The sequence below is a fragment of the Melanostigma gelatinosum genome (genome assembly GCF_949748355.1).
Source record: "Melanostigma gelatinosum genome assembly, chromosome: 4".
In the NCBI taxonomy this organism is placed as follows: domain Eukaryota; kingdom Metazoa; phylum Chordata; class Actinopteri; order Perciformes; family Zoarcidae; genus Melanostigma; species Melanostigma gelatinosum.
In genome coordinates, this window is record NC_136637.1 from 18,878,849 (window position 1) to 18,898,799 (window position 19,951).

A 19,951-nucleotide genomic window follows, 5' to 3' on the forward strand; every position below is an offset into this window, starting at 1 on the left:
CACAAGTGAAAGTCAAGCATTCATAATTTTGCCTAGGGAAACGTACAGAAGTATTGACAACAAAATGCACCGTAAGTATCAAAAGTACTCATTCTGAGCGTCCTCGTATATATTATACTATTTGGTTATGTTTGGTGATGCATAGAAGCATTTTAATGTTGTTGCAGTTTGAGGTAGAGCTAATTTGGGTAGTAACGCGTCATCATCAACCATAACTGTTAGATAAATGAAGTAGAGAAAAAAAGTACACTATTTACCACTGAAATGTTTTGGTGTAGAAGTATAAAGCAAAAAATGCAAATATTCAAGTGGAGTGTGACAAATGCCACAAAACTGTACTTTAGTACATAGTTAAGTAAGTGTAATCAGTTACTTTCCACCACTGCTGGGCTTTTTACTGCACCGACTTAAATGTAGAGAATGTGAAAGGGTGGCACATGCAATGTTTGATTTACTTTTTCTTAAATAAATACTGGTATCATAATTTCCACAGAACCTTTTTCTTTCAGAAATTGATTTGAAGTCATAGAGATTTCTAAATCAAAGTGGGACACAATATCTGCAAAAATATAATATAAATGTTTGTATACTATCATAGTATTTTTCAGGAGAAGTAGAATGTGTCTGCATCAATACGAGACAATTTATTTCAATTGACCCTATCGTCGTTTTATTTTGAAGGCGGTGGCTGAGACCGGAGAGCCGGAAGTATTCACAGGATACAGGAAACGATCGCTGCAGCCCAACCTCTGAAAACTGTAAGTTACCATTTTATCTAAGCTATCTATCTCCAAAGTGCTCCAGGTAGAGTCAAACGTAGCTGTGGTAGGAAAGGTGATAATATATGCGGTTTGTAAGATTACGACGAATGCATGTGACAGCCACTGCGAACCCTTCCGGACAACGAAAAGCTCGCGAGCGAACACAGGTTAGCCTAAGCTAACGTTAGATGTCAAAATCGTCAACAAAGCTGACCTCCCTTCTCTAAAATCATTGGTTGTTTAGTATGTTGCACCGTCTATGATAACATGAACAGCTGACAGATGCGGCTGCTGTTGTCATCTTGCACCGTCTTAACGGCAGTATGATTTCCTGAACCATACTCTATTTAAATATCTGCCACTTTAAAGGCGATGTTGTGCTGTGCGCTAACAATAACACGTCTTCAGGCTGTATGATACCCTTTAACGTCTTCTAGTAGATTCGGCGTGTTAGTGCCACATCAAGCGGTACTTATTTAGCCGTGGTCACTGGTTTCAGAACGACTCGATTGTGCAAACCTACTATTGACATATCTCTCTTATTTGTGTCTATATTTTAATGTTCTTATACTCAGTGTAATTGTAAGAACATTGTCTGTGATGCTCATAGACACTTGACTCAGCAGCAATATGAAAAAACGATGTCCCAATTACTGGGACAATGCACAGAGCTTTAACTTTTGGCAATTACTTTTGCAATATAAAGGAAGGCTTTCCCTGCACTGTAGCTACATCTATATAAATATACACAAACAGAACAGTATCCTCCATCCTGTCGTCCAACCAGCACTGGATTCATCTCTCAAGTTCATCAAGTGAAGTAATTACAATAGTGTGATCGTGACAACTTCAAACAGCACAAATCAGTTAAGGAGTGGTGTGTGTGTGTGTGTGTGTGTGACAGAGAACATGCAGTGGTTACTCATTGCCAGGTGGCATGACTTCTATAAACACTGTGCAATCCATTCCAGTGTAAACAGATGAATTAACTGCCTATTAACACAGAAATAATGATTGCCTATAGGGCTGTACAAAAACAAAGAGAATGTATTGGACTTAACACCTTTCTTATAGGTGGAAACACATTCCATGCACAGATCGGGAATGAGCCAAAATAAAGAAATGATCGCACCAAATGATATCATGTGACTCAGAAAGGCAGCCGTCCATTGATTGGAAGACGCTGTGATGAGAATAAACATTAGAGTTCTGTTAATGAGGTGAATGGATCAGCACCTCATCGATTGTAGATGACTAGTTTTTTGGTTTAGAATTAATGCCCAATCTTCTTAATATTTCATAGAGGAACCTTTACTGCAAGTACAACCGTTTTCTACCTTGTCTCACTGCCATACAACGATAAGTCATCTGTACTGAACCAACTATTTGTTGGGTTGCTGCTTCTCTTATATATTTAACAATTATGGAATAGGTATGCAACTAATTATCGATTGACTGTTTTGTCTATAGAATGTCAGACAATACTGAAAAAATATTAATTATAATTAGAAATTAAGTAATTATTGATGATTTCCCCCCAACTCAAGGAGATGTAAGTTGCTTGTTTTATTTGAACAACAGTCTAACACCCAAATATGTTCAGTTTGTTGTCATATATGACAAAAAAAGCAACAAATCTTCACATCAGGCATTGTGGGAACTTTCAGTTACAGCACAGTCCGTCATTTGGTGGTGATAATTGCGAGTAGAAATGTGGTTTAAAACACCCGGTGCTACATCAAACTGTGTCTTCATCAAGTGTGGTGTCTGCTCTTAAAAGAGCATGCATTGCAGTAAGGAGTGATAACTTGAGCTCAGCTTATTTAGTTTTAGAAAAGTCTGATCAAGCCTGTGTTACTCTGAAAACCTCCCTGTCCTCACCGTTGTAATATAGACACTTCTCTCAGCTGAGCCTCATTAAGTGAAATGTTTTCAAACAGAAGAGAGTCTAAGCCGCTGTCATCTCTGCTCTTGTGTACTTTTGTCAAATATTGTTCTAGCATACTTTCTTTAAATGGGCTATTTAAGGGGGGAACCATGTGTGTTTGTGCAACTGATTGATCTTTTGAGACGGCGAGTGAGAGCAATTGATCGACAGGTCGTCACGTCGCAGTAATACGTTGTCATTGAGCTCCTCCATCATTTGCGTTGACATCCGCGCTAACTGGTCCTCAGCCTACAGAGCTCCGTCTATCTCCTTCTCTTCCCCAAAGTCAGCACTGCTTGGCTGGGGGGGCAATGCTACACCGTTCCATTTCCTGCCCCCCCCCCCCCTCCCCCTCTTGGGGCTCTAATTGAAAAATTGGGTGGCCCTGCTTGTTTGTTTTGGTGGAATGTGGTGGGTTGTGTTTTTTTGAGGCTTTTCCTCAGTGCCGCTGCTCCGTAGACCCCGGGGTGAATGGAGCGACGGGGGTCAGACCGAGCCTTGTTTGTGAAGCGGAGCTTCTCTCTCTCTCTCACCCCGGTCTGCTCTCCGCAGTCTGCCCCCACCTGGTAGCCTCCTCCCTGCCGAGGGGCTCGCCGGGCCACTGGTTTTCACAGTGGGGTTTCTGTGACCCAGTCAGACCTGGACAGACAGACAAGAGGAGCTGTGGGCCGAAAACAGGTCAAAGCAGACGGCACCGCTCAGAGACGAGCTCGGTACGAATGGCGCTTATTCAGAGTAGATCCTTGTCTGTTAGAGAGTGGCACCAAATTCATCTATAATTGATAACTTATATTTATTTACCTTTGGTTTACTTCAGTCGTCGGTGCTTTTTGCTGTATTGTGTGACAGTAAACAGAATATTTAGTGATTATATTGTTATTATTATATATTAATAGTTTGTCAGTTTATACATTACATTCTTTCCTACTGCAGCCATTTGAACTATTTTCTTACATTTTATAGAGCAAATGATTATTTGATACTGTTGGTAAAACTACTTGCAGCCCTAATTGATTGTATCATTTAAATTTCCAGAGTAATCAACATTGATTTATGAACATTTACTGGTTCCAACTTCTCACATGTGCTGCGTTTCGTTAGTTTTGTATTGTAAATTGAATACCTTTCTGACTTTTAAGACGTTACCCTTCTTCTAACATTAGGCTACTTTTTCCTTAAATTTTTTACCATTTAATTGAGTACGTTTTCAGAAAATGATTCTGAACTTTGATATTCACTTAATAAATCACGACCAAAAAGTCACAAAATCTATCAAATTTATTTCCTAAACAAATTAAATATTTCTGAACTGTTGGTCAGGCAAAACAAACCTCAGCTTGGGTTCTAGGAAACTGACGGGCATTTGCCAAAATGCTCTGATGCTTAACTGAACGAACAATTTATGAATAATCCACAATGTAACGACAACAGATTATTTGCAGCCATTTGGACAATAAATTAATCAAAAATGTATCGATAATGAAAAAGTAAATTATTTGCGATCCTAAATGAAAGGGTTGATTTGTATTGTAAGCAGCGTTGTTTGTACAGCTCATGGTAGTATGTGACTGTGAAGATGGTTCTCACGCTGGTGTTTTTTTTATGTAAAGCAGCAGTGTTACAGCCCGGCTCATGAAGGTTCACATCTCTCCATGTCACTGGGCAAAGCCGCCTGTCTCCAGTCTCTTAATCCTCTGAAAACATCTTCCTGCATTTGCGGGACTATATTTCACATTTCTGTTTGTTATTCCAGGGCTTTTATGTGGGAAATTTGGGACTCCACTTCGTTTGGCCTGGCTCTGAAAAGCACTTGAGACTGACAAACAAACAAACAGACGGCACTAAAGATAACAAAGCTTGTGGGCAGACGACATGATGGTCGGATAGCGAGCCAGAGGCACACATCCGATCTCTCGCTGTCCTTTTTCCCTCTGTCACGAAAGACTCTCCATGGACGCTGGGGCCGTCTGCATGCACAGGAGATGCTGACTCATGGCGGAAGAATGATGACTGGACAGCGGATCGCAGCGTCTGTTTTACAAACAGAACCGGCACAGTTCACGTCGATGTGATCCATTTATATGACACGCGATACGGTCGACACGTATTATGGTCAATTTGGCCACATTGCCCTCGCAACATCTTAGAGGCACGTGGCGGCCGTGCAGGGTGCGAGCGAACACTGTGGAGGATTGTTCACTGCTTTGACCAGTTCTGTGTGATTAGACCAGTGAACTCAGGCTGGGCCATGTTTAGCCCGCTCTGTCCATTCAGAGGGGTCTGGAGGGGGCTCTTTGATGAGATCTAGTGTTTGTGTAATGTTAGGGAGCACGGAGTGAAATGGTGTGTGTGTGTGTTTGTGGGGTGGGGGAGTGATGATCTGTCTAAATGGGTCCCTTTGTGCCCCTTAAACCCATCACACTCTCTCTCTCACACACACACACACAGAGTTGCCAATCACTGCCATATGTGAGTCACCTTTGAGCTCAAGAGCAGCATATGATGGAAGGCATGAACACCTTATTTATGAGAGTCATGCAGCAGGTAGATAGATGGCTTCCCATGTTTGTGGTGCTGCAGAGTTTGTCGTGTTTTGAAGTTGTCCAAATAAGATTCTTGTTTCTCTTAGGTAGGTACACCGTTCCCTCGTTCACTTTATTTAATAGCACAGAGCGGAGAGAGTCAGGAAAGGGTGAGAGAAAGAAGGGTGTGTGTGAGATGCTACGAAGCTCCCTGAGTTGAACCTGTGACATGGCAATTACATGGCTTGAGTGATCATTTTAGATCTGCAACTAACGACTGTCAGTTTTTCTTTTTAATTAATTAATTAATGGTATATGAAATAGTGAAAAATGTCCATCACAATTTCTCAGATGTCTAAACCCACAGCCTTATCAAACAATGTATAATAATGAATCAACCTATCGTTTTAAATCCAGATAATTGAATGCTGTTCATATACTTTCAGTGGACTCTTACCTTGTTGATTCCAAGCCTGTTGTAGTTAAAACCCAAAATTAATTTGTAGACTTGTCTGTATTTACTAGAACAGCAATCAAAATGATAATATTTCGTACAGGATTTTAATATTAAAAACGTTTTTATAGTGTAATATGGATTTTAATTATTTTGAACGTATAAGTAAATGTTTATTTGTTTTATTTTTAATAGCAGTATATACTGAACAATATTCATCCCAATTTACAACCAATTAAAAAATATTTCCCGCTGTATGGAAAGTTGCCTTGTTTACAGTAAATGCTCTTCCCTGCGGGCCAGTTATTCGTGGTGTGTTTGGAACAAACTCGTGCGATGTGTTTAGACAATTCATCAGTAAATAAGGAACGCTCGATGTGATGCATTGTAGCACCAGCTATAGATAATAATAGTTGTGATTATGAAATGGTTGTCTAGTAACCTTTTCCTTTTGTGTGCTGATTGTCTCAGAAGTAAATGGTTTCATGTGACAAAGAGATTTTTTTTTTTTTAGAGCTTTAATGAAAAGTCTTTCCTATGTGTTTGCGTACTCGAGCACAAGGCAGAGGGAGGGATGCCATATGTAAGCAGCGCTGCAAGAAGATCCCAAAGCCACAGATTAGAGCCAACCCGGCTGTTTGCACGTCAGCCTCCAAGGAAAACAAACGTGCCTTTTTAGCCCTGTGACCAGATCGAGAGTTTGGGGATGGGGCCGGGGGCTAAACGGCATCGTGGTTGGAAGAGAAATCCAGTGAGAGAAAATGGGCTGAATCTGGTTGCGTGTTGTCATTGATTAAATTTAGCCTTCACAGTAAGACGTGACTTGACACATGTTGGAAGAGAGTGGGCTTTATTGTTGTGGGGATCCTCTGATGCCACCTAGGGGTTAATACGTTCATTCTTCTTGTGGAACAAATGCCGCCGACCTCACAAGTTTTCCAGTTGGAGCTTCAGAAACCTTTCCTGTTGTTTTCCTCTTCATGCTTCTTTGAAGAAAGAAAAATTCACTCAGTTTGTCCCCGGTCTGTATAAAGTATGTATTGCCTAGTTTACAGGGTATTTGTGGTGGTGTGTGACGTTCGACTTGTGCAAGAGTCCTCTTAATTTCTGCGCGACTTGTTGTGTGTGTGTGTGTGTGTGTCTCTACACGCTGGCGTTATAGAGAGGGGTCTGGGCAGTGTTCCCGTGTCCATGCACAGCCCCCAGAGTAAAGTAAACACAGCGGCTCTTTTCTCATCCCAGCCGTCAGCAGGCTCTCCCCAGGCCCGCGCCAGAGACCACACACCCAGACCACACACACACACACACACACACATATATACACACACACTGCCCAGACCTCTCCGCAGATCCTTCCACATCCCCGCACATACACACAGACCACACAACACCAGCTCGGGCCCCTCGCACGCAACCTAGCTGAGCTGTCATTCTGCCCAGCTTGTAAGTGTGTGTGGGTGTGTGTGGGCAGGCAGGCTATCTGTGTGTCTGTGCACGTGTATTTCTCAGATGTATCGGGGTGAGGGGTGGGGTTGGCGGGGTAATCTAGAAACACTCCTTGAAGCCGAATCAGAGTTGTACAAAGTAGAGATCCCGGTCCTCTGCCCCTCACCGCTCCGACTCCAAACATATGAGATCGATGAAGGATATTTACACCACGGTCTTGTTTTAGGCCTGGTAACCTCTTATCTTCTTCATGTCAGATCCATAGCCTCTCCATTTCCTCTGACAAGCACAGGGCAGAAGCAACAACATGAGTGAATCCCGTTGGAGCTTTTCTCATTAACTCGTGGATGTCAGGGTGATGGGGGGGGGGGGGGGGGGATTCCTACTCTAGGAGGTTTCTAGGTCAATACATGTGCTGTGGTCTCACTGTAGCTTTTAATGCTTCTGTGTGTTTTTGCTGTGCCATACTTTTCTCCACTTCCCACATTTTCAGAAGTCTTGTGACGTTTACTTAGACAGGCAGATGTTCTACTGAACACTTTATGGGGTAGAACTGAATAAATGCTCCGCTATGACTTCTACCGTTACGACGTTTATAATGATCAGTTTTTGGTGACGTTGTTGAAAATGTGTAAAGTAAATTGCATTTAATTGAACTCGGTGTGTTACTGAGGTCACAGTTAAAGGTGGTGTTGTTCTGGACTGCATTGTATTGAAAGGCCTTTTTGTCCTTTATTTACTTACATCATTTTAGAAACGTATCTGAATATAATGCAGCTATAATTGAATTAACACCTCTATGACCGTGTCAACAAAAAGAGAAACATAAGGGGATTGGTACCATTGGTATATCAATGTGTGTGCAAATGAGTGATTGAGAGGAACATTGTAAACCGCTCTGTTAAGGTAGAACGGTGCTGTATAAATGCAGTCCATTTAATGAGATAGATGTGATTGCATTTGGCGCTGCAGCCTAAAGTCAGTGGACTTCATTATGAATGCAACTTCTTTGAATGCCAAGTTGTTTTAAAGGGCAACCTGTAAAGTAGGGTTGCACCTAACGATTATTTTCATTATCCATTAAGAAATGACTTGACAGATGAATTGTTCATTTGGTCTATAAACTGTCTGAAAATGGTGAAAGATGTCCTCTAGTTCAAAGTGACGTGCTCAAATGTCTTGCTTCTTCCGACTTGCAGCGAAAACCCCCAAAATACTTAAACGATAAAGAAAAGCAGAAACTCCCCACAGATGAGAAACCTGAGCAATGTTCAGCATTCATGACTTAAACTATTGTCAAAATAGTTCCTGATGAATTTTGGATAATTGTTTCAGGTTCATAGCGTTGAAGAGTCGTGCATTGCAACATACAAGTTTTTTTATTTAAAATGTAAATAAAAAACGTAATATGTAAAAATCTGATTTCTTGTAACCGTTTCTGCATATCAGGCATATCCCCCATGAGGTCTCGCTCCCCTTCGAGTAAAGATACAGTACAGACTAATCGTTTAATTTATTAAGCTTTTCCCAGTTTCTCAAATGTGAGGATTATCTCCTTTTCTCTGTTTTATATTATTTACATCAAAATATGTTTGAGTTTCAGACTGCTGGCCTCACCAAACTAGCAATTTAAAGATGAATCCATCTCTTGGAGATCGTGATTTGCATTTCTCACAATTTTTTTTTTACCATTTTATAGAATATGTGATTAATATAACGAAAGAAAAAAGCTGCAGCTGCCCTGGTTTATGGCTCTTGATGCTTGCAGTGGTTGAAACACAGGAAAGTCTCTCCAGCAAGTAGACTAATCAATGTCGTGCTCCGTTGCTTTTGATTTCCTTTGATGTTGGCGCCATTGTTGACACTTGGGAGTCTTCTTACACCTCATTGGTACGCCTACACCTAATTAGTGACCATATAACTGTACAAAGGGTTACCGCCGTGAGCTTGTCTTCAGGTCCGGTCCGTGTGAACTCCTGCATTGTTGGCGGAGGACGTGTTTTGGCTTCGGAGCAGAAGGCCGGAAGACTTGCTCAGACTGAGTCCAGATTGGTCAGCCCCCTTTTGAGACCTGGCAGTAATTTATTTGCAAACATCTGTGCTGCGGAAATGCATCCGTTCAATTTTTCAGTTGGAGTCTTTCCCCTTTTTAGCTCAGCCCCAACATGAACTGATTTGCATGGGTGCTTCTTTGTTGGTACCATAATCTGCACTGTATTGTGTGGGCTTATGCGGAATGATTGGGGAGGCCAGGTTTATTTATCCTTTGCTGTGAGGTTTACATTCTTCCTTTCCTGCCTGCTCTCTGTCTGCTCCTTCATTCTTGGCCCCCTTCTCTATTTTTCCTATTATCTGAGAGATAACTGCTGCAATGCATACATTGTTTGGAGACCGACGGGGCGGGACTGTTGACACTAGCTGCCAGCCAAATGCTCGGATTTTGCTAACAAAAAATCGGAATATTTGTGTTTAAAAAACAATATATATTTTATTTTTACCGTATTTATTATGATGAGGAGAACGTTGTTCAACAGCTAGGGTTGCATGTTGACATAAAGATCTGGTGGGTGTTGTTTACTGCCGATAGTACAGTTGGGTGTAGGTGTTTTGTTTGGTCTGTCCATTTCTACAGCAAAAATTAGCCTATGTTATATATTCATAAGCTTCCAGGGTTCTAACTAATGATTGTATTCACTATGCCTTTATTTATTTATTTTAACACTAAGATGTTGTTCATATGTGTTAGCTGAACTGTCAGTGTGGAGTTTATTTTTGAGTGTTGTGTTACTCTCCGTGTCCTCTTATATACATCTTCTTTTCCAGGTCCAGGTGCTGATCGACCCAGTGTTCCCGTCTGCCTCAGGCCACCATGTCTCGTGCCCGTCAGCCCCCGCTGGTCACTGGCATCTCGCCCAAGGAGGGCGCGGCTTGGACCAAAGTCACCATCCGTGGAGAAAACCTGGGCACGGGCCCAGTCGACCTCATCGGTAATGCATTTATAACAACACGACGAACCACACACGCAGCTCTGTCTGGATAAAATGTTGTAGCTTCTATCTTTGTTTGATTTTTTTTTTAAATGATTTTCTGTTCAGTAATATTGATGTTCTTGGGGACATGAAGACATTCATATTCCTCCTCTACAGTCCTACCCTTTATCTTTTCTTTCGTCTTTCCTAATTAATTATGTATGTAGGTTTATCAACAAATATATCAAGATAAATATACAGTATTTAGATGTTTCTCAGATCAGCACACAGATGTGTAATATTTCAACACATTATGTAATTAACGTTTATTTGTTTTAGCGTAAATGTTAATTCTTTGGTGGTGATTTTCATCGTTTCCATCTCTGTGATTGTCGCTTTTGTTGAAAAAGAGGGACATTGATGTTGAGTGTATATAGCAGCTTTATTTTTGTCATATCCTTGCTTCGTCGAGTATTTTGTAACTTGAGACGTATTAACTGATTTTATTAACTTATCCGTCAACAAACCACAGCGGCCCCTTTTTTAAACAGGCTGGTGTAAAGTTTATTTTTGTTTATATGATACGTAAATGGACAGGACGCCTGATTCTGTTTCCCCTCTGGAAGAAGAATTTCATCACTTTTTCACTATTTAGGTTTCATTTTCATGACAATTTAATAAGTTGAGTACAAAAACGGCTAAACTTGAGTTTAGTTTTGTCGATACAATTGAACTGTTAATTTAAACAGGCTGTGTTCATACATGTTGAAATTTATGTTGCATTATAACACAGTATAAGTATTTTTTTAATCGGAAGTTTGTTCTTTTGTAAAGTTACTAGAATTATCTTGACACAAAGCAAACATTTTTAATCGATTTCACTATTTAATTGTTTATTTATAATTTGAGATACATAATTTGTGGATTTTTTTGGACCATTACAAATATTTAATGTGAGTCTTTAAATAAAACAACGGTCCAGCAACTTTAAAAGAGCAACTGAAAACCTCCAATTTAATATTAAGATATTGCGTTTTAATGGAATTCACTTTTGCTTCTTCTGTGGCAATTCTGCCAACTCTCTCTCTGCAGCAACATGTTTGTTTCTGTAAATATTTAGATACTCTATGCCTAGTTTGAGAAACTCAAGAGATTATCAACATGCATGAATGGGAAAATAGAGCTGTTGGTGTGTCTTTTTTTATTTTATTTTCATGAGCCACACAGATGGATTACCTCCATCTTGTTCTCATTATGTGTTTGAACGTCAACCTTTTTCTCTGCCGATATTTTCCCGAATGTTTGCCAATGAGGTGGGCGGGGGAAGGGGGGGGGGGCAGTCCAGAAAACTCACACACTGCTCCATGCTTGGAAAGCCTTGGTCTGGCCAGTGATACGGGTCTATTTCTGACCATGAATGTCCCTGAGGCCATGGAATTAGACAATTAGATATGCACAAATGTGAGCGAGTGCGTATGGATTCAAACAAAGTGGCCAGTAGAGAACAGAGGCAGGAAATGGGGCTCTAATTGCCATATTATTCACGGTTTTATGGGCTATTTGTTCATCAGCTTTTATCATGTTAGATTTTACACACGTGAAGTTTCTTAATCCCCTCGGCTGGAACTGTCAAAGTAATCCCTGCGTCTGTCCTCTAGTGTCCGCACAGTTTTCGAGAGGGTTTAAAAAGAGGACGACAGATGTAAGGGCAGAGTGCACATTGTGCCAGTAATGGGCCACTTAGCACTGAAGTGACACACGTTAACTTAAGGGAGCTGAGTGAGAGGAAGGAAGGTCACGGCCACCCACACCCATCGTGACCCCAACTTCAACTTTGACCCCCCTGGTGACAGTTTGACGAAACTTGCTGATAGACGGCAAATCTGTCTGAGTGAGCTCCTCTTGTTATAGATTGCCCGTGTGTGTGTCGGTGCTCCATGTTGTTTATTTGTGCTGTCACTCTGTGGCTGTATCTCTCACCTATTTCACCCCCCCCCCCCCTTCTCTTCCGTCTCAGGTCTGTCGATCTGCGGCCATAACTGCCTGCTGACAGCCGAGTGGATGTCAGCCAGCAAGATAGTGTGCCGCGTGGGTCCTGCCAAAGACGACAAGGGAGAGATCATTGTTACTACGAAGTCTGGAGGTCTGGGCACCTCCACCGTCTCCTTCAAACTGATCAGACCAGAGAGGATTGGTAAGACTCGAGACTAAACGTCTGCTTTATTTGCTAGCCTGGAAAACATGAGCAGATAAAAGTTGCAACTAGTGCGGCAGCTAATGACTATTTATAATAGCGATTAAATCTTTTTTTAAATTCTTTGTTATTAGTTGATAATCTGTTATATGTCAGAAAATAATAAAAAGTGCATTTCACAAGTTCCCAGAGCTCATGGTGACGTCTTTATTTTTTCAAACCAACAAATACAACAATCCTCAGATTTAAGCAGCTGTAACCAGTGCTTTGGCTTGAAGCAATGAAGACAAACAATTGTTTGATGATCAAAATAGCTGCTGATAAAGGTTATTATGCCCATATTTGAAGTTTGTTCCAGGGGGCTTTACTTTCTGTTTGACACAGTCTGTTCTTGCAACAACCCTGATAAAGGTTTTGTTTTTTTTCCCAAAATCGTATTAACAGGAAGAGCAACAGCAGAGGGATCCTACTGTGTGCTCAAATGTTCTTAAAAAACATATTGAATTCGACCAAACATGAGCGCATAAAAAAGTATTGTTCAACACTTTGGCAACAAATACTAAATTGATGAAAAACAAGCAAATTGGAAAAACCCATCCGCCAAAAGCAGATGAACACACCTGGTCGTGTGATGGGATTTGCTGAATTCGAATGAGCTAAGAATGTTTATTTAAGGATTAACATGATTCCAATATTATTGAAAATACTCACTATACACAGCATTAGACAGATAGATGGATATATACTTTATTCATCCCCGGGGGGGAATTTGTTTGTAGCAGCAGCAAACAAAGTTACAGAGTAAACCTAAAAATATTAAGTATGAAAGATGCTCAATACAATAAAATAACAGAGCAGAATATAATAAATGTATATGTCTCTGTGTATGACTTGAAGCACTCCTGTATTCACAGGACATTTCTTCATGTGTATGTGTTGTCAAATTGCTTGTTTTATTTATTTCCAGGTTTTCCTGAATGCAATGCGTGTGTTAAAATGAGAAGAGATGTTCTCTTCATTTACTTAATTTTTTTGCTTATTTGCAGTTAGTTTCTAAAGTGCGTTGAGCTTCCTCGGCCCTATAGAGGACCTACAGTACAGACATGTAATAGGTGACGTATGCACAGAGAAGAGTAGACACAATTTGCACTGGTTTAAGTACAATACGGAAAAACAAAGACATTAAATAGATAAAAAACATAGAACATAAGATGTGGTTCTGCATAAATGCGTGTTTGTATGTTTGACAGAGTTTAGTCTGTGTGTGTGTGTGTGTGTGTGTGTGTGTGAGTGCACATCTGTGATGTGGTGTTCGTTAACGTGTGTCTCACCCCTCCTGTCCTGCAGGTATCCTGGACCAGTCTGCCGTGTGGGTGGAAGAGATGAACTTCTACGACATGAGGACCGACCGCAACAAAGGCATCTCCCCCCTCTCCCTGCGACCCAGCAATCCACTGGGCATCGAGATAGACAAGTACAGCCAGAGAGCACGCACACAACACGCAGCACAATCACACCGCCGTAAACACACGCTCTAGTCATTGAGTCATGGTTTACATCCCTAAACAGAAACAAACTCTCCCCATATGCAGGCGTTTGAAATATTATGCCGACACAGCAATGGTTGAACAGCCTCTAACCGCTGCTCACAGGGAGTGGAAACAGAATAATTGTGTATAAAGCAGAGAGTACAGCGATAGAAAAGGGATTTGGAAAGAACTAAGGCAGCGACCCACACACATGTTTCTGTACCGCCTTGGAGCAGGCAGCGTGGGTGCTGCCTCCCACGCGCCGGACAGGGAGTGCAGCAGTTGTAATATATATATATATATATATATATATATATATATATATATATATATATATAAGTGACCGCTCGTGGCCAGAGAGGAGACCCCCATGAACAGGCTGGACCTTTCACTCGTCTCCAGCGTGAAACGCCTTCACAATTCTCCCTGACAGTAACGTGTTGATCTGACACAGAGACAGTTTGAGAACCAAATACTGCTCAACGTATTTAATCCGAGCAGATGTTTGTTTGCTTCGCTCTTGTGCGCATCTTTGTATAGTGATGTCACCGGGTGGTGATTCAGCTGTAGATGTTTTTTTTTGCACCGGCTGTTTGTAACGTCACACTTGGCCTAGATATAATGTAAGTGGTTTATAAGTGGAGATTGAAAAGTCGCTAGATTAAAATCATAAAAACTAGTCTGTACATAGAGCTATGGTGTAGCTAAATATTTCTCACGTGCTCAACTACAAAATATAGGCAATAGTGATCCAAGGTATAGGAGGAGGATAATGTCTGTTAGGTAGTGTAGTTGGATTTTCTTGAACAAACAATATAAGCAAGTAATACTGACCTTTCCAAGTAAGTTTAATATATGGCTTGTTGCAGACAAAGCTGCAGTAACTTCAGTTTATATTGTTGATGATGTGCATCTAGCAACTGATTTACACGTGGGTTTTTAACTGTGTAACCCACTGAAGTAAAACACAGCTTCAAGTCACCGAAAACAGAGTTGAGGACTGAACACATAAATTGAGTGATACATTTTCCATGAGATATCTATATATATATTACCAATCCAGGTCTGGAGAGGAAACTGCTTCATCTGGTCATTTGGTACACATGCCACAGTCTCTGTCAGAGGTGTAATGCTTTAATAATGATTTTGTAGAACCCCTGATGACCCTGAACTTCCAAGCTTTAATAGCAAAAAAAAACTAAGAACCGTTCTACTTTGTGTCTTCAGCAAACTGAACACGTTACACGAGATGCACTCACTTCATTTAGCAATTTACTTGAGCATGAATTTCATCCCACGGAAAATAATGGAAGAGTTTCAATCACTTCCAAAAGATGAACTCTGGTCTGATACAGATCTCTGCCTGCAGTTATATTTTTCATACGTCACCAAGTGTATGTTGTTTTCTTTGTTTCACAGACCGTGGACCATAATACTGTATTGCCCGTGTGATGGTTTTTCTACATGTGTGTTTGTGTGTGTATGTGTAGCAGCACAGTGGGTGGTGGTGGTGGTGGTGTGGGGGGGGGGGGGTTGGTTTGTGTAGGCCACGGGTCATTAGCAGAGATCAAGCTTCCCTAATGAGTGCTGGGTCCTCCAGGGGCACCCAGGCGTCTCACACTGCACTTCCCACGCCAAGCTCTCCCAGCCTGGGTACTTTTTGGCTGCACACTGCCCCCTGCTGGAAGGACTGACTCCAACATCACAGAAAAATATGATCTCACAAATCTACACAATTATATTGCCAATCCCTTCTCACTCACAATTTGTCATTCATATATTTCTACATTTATATTTCTCACGGCATGATTTTATCCTCTGTATTTTCGTTCATACTGTACGTTGTAGATCTTTTAATACAATATAGCTCTTCTTTGTCCTTTTTTTTTCTGTGTTCATCTTTGTTTATCGGTCTTCTTTCAGAGGCAAACTCCCACAGAAAGACAGAGAGCTGACATTTCCAGGAATGAGTGGAGACTTCACCAGTGAGAACTTCTCTGCCACCTGGTACCTCATGGAAAACCACATGGGCTCCAGGTGGGTCCTTTTTTATCACTAATCTTAAGCTGCCATCCCTCATAACTCTTAAAAAGAAAGTGGACAAAAAAGACTCCCTTTTACCGAAGCTCTCCAGAAAGCAACATGCGTTATAATTTACAGCCCAACAACATGTTTTTTCCTAATCTAATCTGTTTCTGTCCTCAACTGAAGTAACGAGACACGATACACAAAAGACAAAAAAATGAGTCATAACTGAGGTGTAGGATTCATTTCCTGTGGCTTAGCGTGGTACAGTAATGAACCACAGTGGGAGTCTGGCACGTCCTGGTCACTGAGCGAGAGATTCCTAATGGTTTGTTCCAGTCAAGCTCCTGGCTGGCAGGTGAGACCAGTGGCAGGAAAATCCTTGTGTTGCCCTCACCAACCTCAACACAGGATTATGGTCCAGTAGAACTGCAGTTAGTCTATTAATTGATGAGTTAATCGACAGGAAATCAATCTGCAACACTTTTGACAGTTTATTAGTTAAACACTCAGGTTCCAGCTTCTCAAATGTAGATGGTTTCTGTGATAGTAAACTGTAAATATTAGTTTTTAGACTGTTGGTCAGACGAAACAAGATATTTGAAGACATCACCTTGGACCAAATGGAGAAAATAATCAGAAGATTTATTGATAATGACAATAATCTTTAGTTGCAGCCCTATGGTACAGACTGTGACAAAACAAAAAGTTAGTTCGACAGAATGCACGGGTGAAAACGTACAGAGAACCTGTCGTGCTTGGGTTTATGACGTTCATTTTGAGGTTAATGTGTCTTGGCTGTGGTTCCACATTTGGTCCTTCAGAGAACAGTTCAGTATGTTGACAAGTCAGCCCGCTGACCTAAAAGCCCCGAGTCTCGTCGACTGTCATGTCAGGGCAGAGGAGAGTTATTTTGGACTCTCCTGGCTTCCTCTCCCCCTGCTTAGCCTTCCAGTAACCCAGACCCCAGGATCCAGCGTGACCAGGGGCCTCTGTTTGGACCTCGCTGGGTGACTGTTTCTTCCTGCGGAGGAAGCCTCACTCGGGACACACACACACACACACACACACACATTCTCACGTTGGCCCAATGTGTGTGATTGCGTTTGAGATATATGAATTTGGTTTTGACTTTTTAAATATGACGATTTGCTGCTTTTCTATGTTTAACATAAAAAATCTGAGCAATTTAAAGATCTTGAACAATTTTTTCAGAATGTTACATTGTAAAGACTAAAATAATTGATTGACTCGACAAATAGTGTCTTAGGCCTTAGTATGACGGCATGATCATTTTGTTTCCTCAGCTTTGAGAATTTGAAGATTGCAGCCAATAATCTGAAGAAGCAGGCTACTAAGAAGAATGAGGGCAGTCTGGCCTATGTGAAAGGAGGCCTCAGTACCTTCTTTGAGGCCCAGGACGCTCTGGCAGGTGAGAGGGATTCACACACTGTTGTGTGCTATGGAATTGCACCAAAAGTCTTGACAACTAATACACAAACTTCCATATCATCACTCTTCATCTCTGCTCAGAAAAGAGCTTTTGATTTTTCGAAAGCGTGCAAGTGTGTGTGTGTGTGTGTGTGTGTGTCAGGATTTTTCCCCCCTTCACATGCGGTTTAGCAGTGGTTGATTAAAGAGGCTCATTTGGACGCTGTGTGAAAACCCTCCACTTCGTATTACAGTTTCACCAGCCAACCACAACACGGCTAATTCACCTTCATCAAAATGAGATCAGCTCTCACCTGTCATACACGGTCTCACTCTCGTCTCCCTAGAGCCTGGAAGTGGACACACACACACACGCACACTTGGCTAAATTAACCTCCAGATGCCAAGACGATTTCAAGGTAGCAGCGACTGACTGACTGCTGTCGCTCTGCCAGGTACTTCAAATCAATTGTTCGCTTCATCATTCATAATTTTGTCTGTTTACGCTCTCCTCCCACCATAGCCGCTCAGTTTCTTCCCCTTACTATTTATACGTACACTTTTTCTGCCTCCATCATTATTATTATTATTGCTTTCCGTGTGTTTGTGCCCCGGTTGGGAGAGAGGCTATGTTTTCATTGTTAGTGGCTGAATCTAAATAAACGGAGCAGCCCAACACAATGCAGGCCAGAGTATTAGGACTGATAGTGCTGATAACAGACCCAATATGACCACTGGGAACAATGCGCAGCCATTCTCACGTTCAGACTGAGCGTGCCTACTGGGTGCCCGCTGCCCCAATGGGACGTGTACAGTCTCTGCAGACGGAGGAAGCAATACACCATGGATGAACTTAAGTGAACTGAGAGGGCACAATGATGCTTTATGACCTGTGTGCCAGGATGGGATTCACTGTATTGGCCTGAATAGAAGATGATTATGAGATGAAACATTTGCAAACACCTGTTTGTTTGGATTATTTATTCATTCATCTCAGAATTAGACTCCTGTTTATTGGCAACTGGGTTTTCACTGACATGTCACTTCTGTAACATGAAAGAAGAAAAGATCGAATATCATACGAAAGATTTATTACAGCACTAAAACATCCTTTCTCGGCCACGATTGGGCTCCCCAGTCATTAAAAGATGAAGTGGTAGGCCAGACTGGATAGCTCAAGTGGAGATATTCTGTATACTAGGTAGGATCAGCCAAGCCGACATCCCAGCCGACATGCTGCTATCCGCCAGCCAGCTCGAGACCGCTCTGCAACAGCTCGCGGCTGGGCCCGGTTTGCACATCTGTCTGAGCAACTGTGAATCCTTTCTGTGTCTCTCTGCGGCGTTTGGCTGGTCTCTGTTGTTCTACGTTGATCCAAATGAACCTCACCTGAGCTGTAGCTGTGAAAATGTAAGAGAAATTAGCTGGATTTCAACAGGGTGCTTGTGTGTTCTCCTGGTTCAGAAGTTGCTGTCGTGCTTCCATGCCCTCTCAATCACCATCAAGACGCTTTGGTCTCCTCTTCTGTTTATTTTCACTTCTGCTCGCATGTGAGATTTTTATTGATGACTTTAATGGAAGTCTGGAGTTACTTTTTAACGCAAGTGTTACTGCTGCCGGCGAGGTGGAAACGAGGAGGGGAAGCCAAATCTGGGGGAAGAAATGAGGCGGATAGAAAATATTTACAGCAAATAGCAGGACTTCAATATGCGTGGGGTTTCTCTCCCTCCCTCTCCTTCTTGTCCCCACTAATTGCTTCTTAATTGCTCTCCAGTATAGCTAATCATCTCCAACAGAAATGGCAAAACAAAATCCCCGGTCTCTTTTTAATGCACTATGAACCTTTAAGCACACAGTTTAGGCTTTTGCATCCGCAATCCACAAATCGTGTTAATGACGGTCCTGTTTGGATTACTTAGCTAATGTTGACTTTTTTTGCAAATGGAGAAACCAGACTGGGCGCTCCAGCCAGCTTTTTATGCTGGGGTTGTATTATTTGAGCTTCCAAAGGACTATTTAGAAGTGTACTATCAAGTTGCATGGCCTCAAAAGATGTGCACGGTATTAGGAAAGAGCTGCTTCTAGATCAGCATCCCTGCATTTAGCAGAAGCGTTTATCCAAATGGCACTATTGGCGCATTAAGGATCCGGTCACAACCACCAGATAGATATGGGGCCCGATACTGACCTTATTAGGCAGATGTGTCATCGACCCGATTGACCAATCCAATGGCAGTGTCATGAATTCCAGGGTTTCTGCTTATTAATAAGGGGAAAATAGTTCAAAATGTCAAGCCCATATCTCATTGTGTAACAGCTTTTAAGCAAACCAAAAATGAATATACAAATATAGGAGGAAAGCGAGAAGAGTAAAAAAGGGATGTTGTTAAAATATGTATTTTAACTTAAATATCACAGTATGTATAAAGGCGGCTGGACAACTCTGAACTAAAATGAAGACAAAGCGTTACCAATGCATCATAATCAGGACTGCGTGTATTTTAAAAGTGGTTTGTATTAGCTGGAATTGAACCCTAAATCCGGGCAGATTAGAGTTCACTACATTATACTGTATATCTGAGGCTTTCAGCCAGAGAAGTAATGCAGCATCACTCACACGGGATCTCAGGTTCAGACAGGGTTCACATGAAGACACGGGTTAGATCTTTAAACTCATTGTACCTCAGATGATG

At 41.6% G+C, this 19,951-nt stretch overlaps 1 protein-coding gene across 2 annotated transcripts in view; it reads left to right on the forward strand.

Annotated features, from left to right (window-relative positions):
* Positions 1–714: 714 nt before the first annotated feature.
* Positions 715–19,951, forward strand: part of exoc2 (exocyst complex component 2) — a 37,827-nt gene continuing 18,590 nt past the window's right edge. The window contains exons 1-6 of one of the 2 annotated variants that reach the window (XM_079266915.1): positions 715–758; positions 9,940–10,097; positions 12,097–12,273; positions 13,621–13,747; positions 15,726–15,839; positions 17,135–17,259. In XM_079266915.1, coding sequence (XP_079123041.1) covers positions 9,980–10,097; positions 12,097–12,273; positions 13,621–13,747; positions 15,726–15,839; positions 17,135–17,259 — 661 coding nt within the window. In that variant the 5' untranslated portion in view covers positions 715–758; positions 9,940–9,979. Of the gene's footprint in view, positions 759–9,933; positions 10,098–12,096; positions 12,274–13,620; positions 13,748–15,725; positions 15,840–17,134; positions 17,260–19,951 lie in introns of both variants that reach the window. The other variant, XM_079266916.1, reaches the window with a different exon arrangement.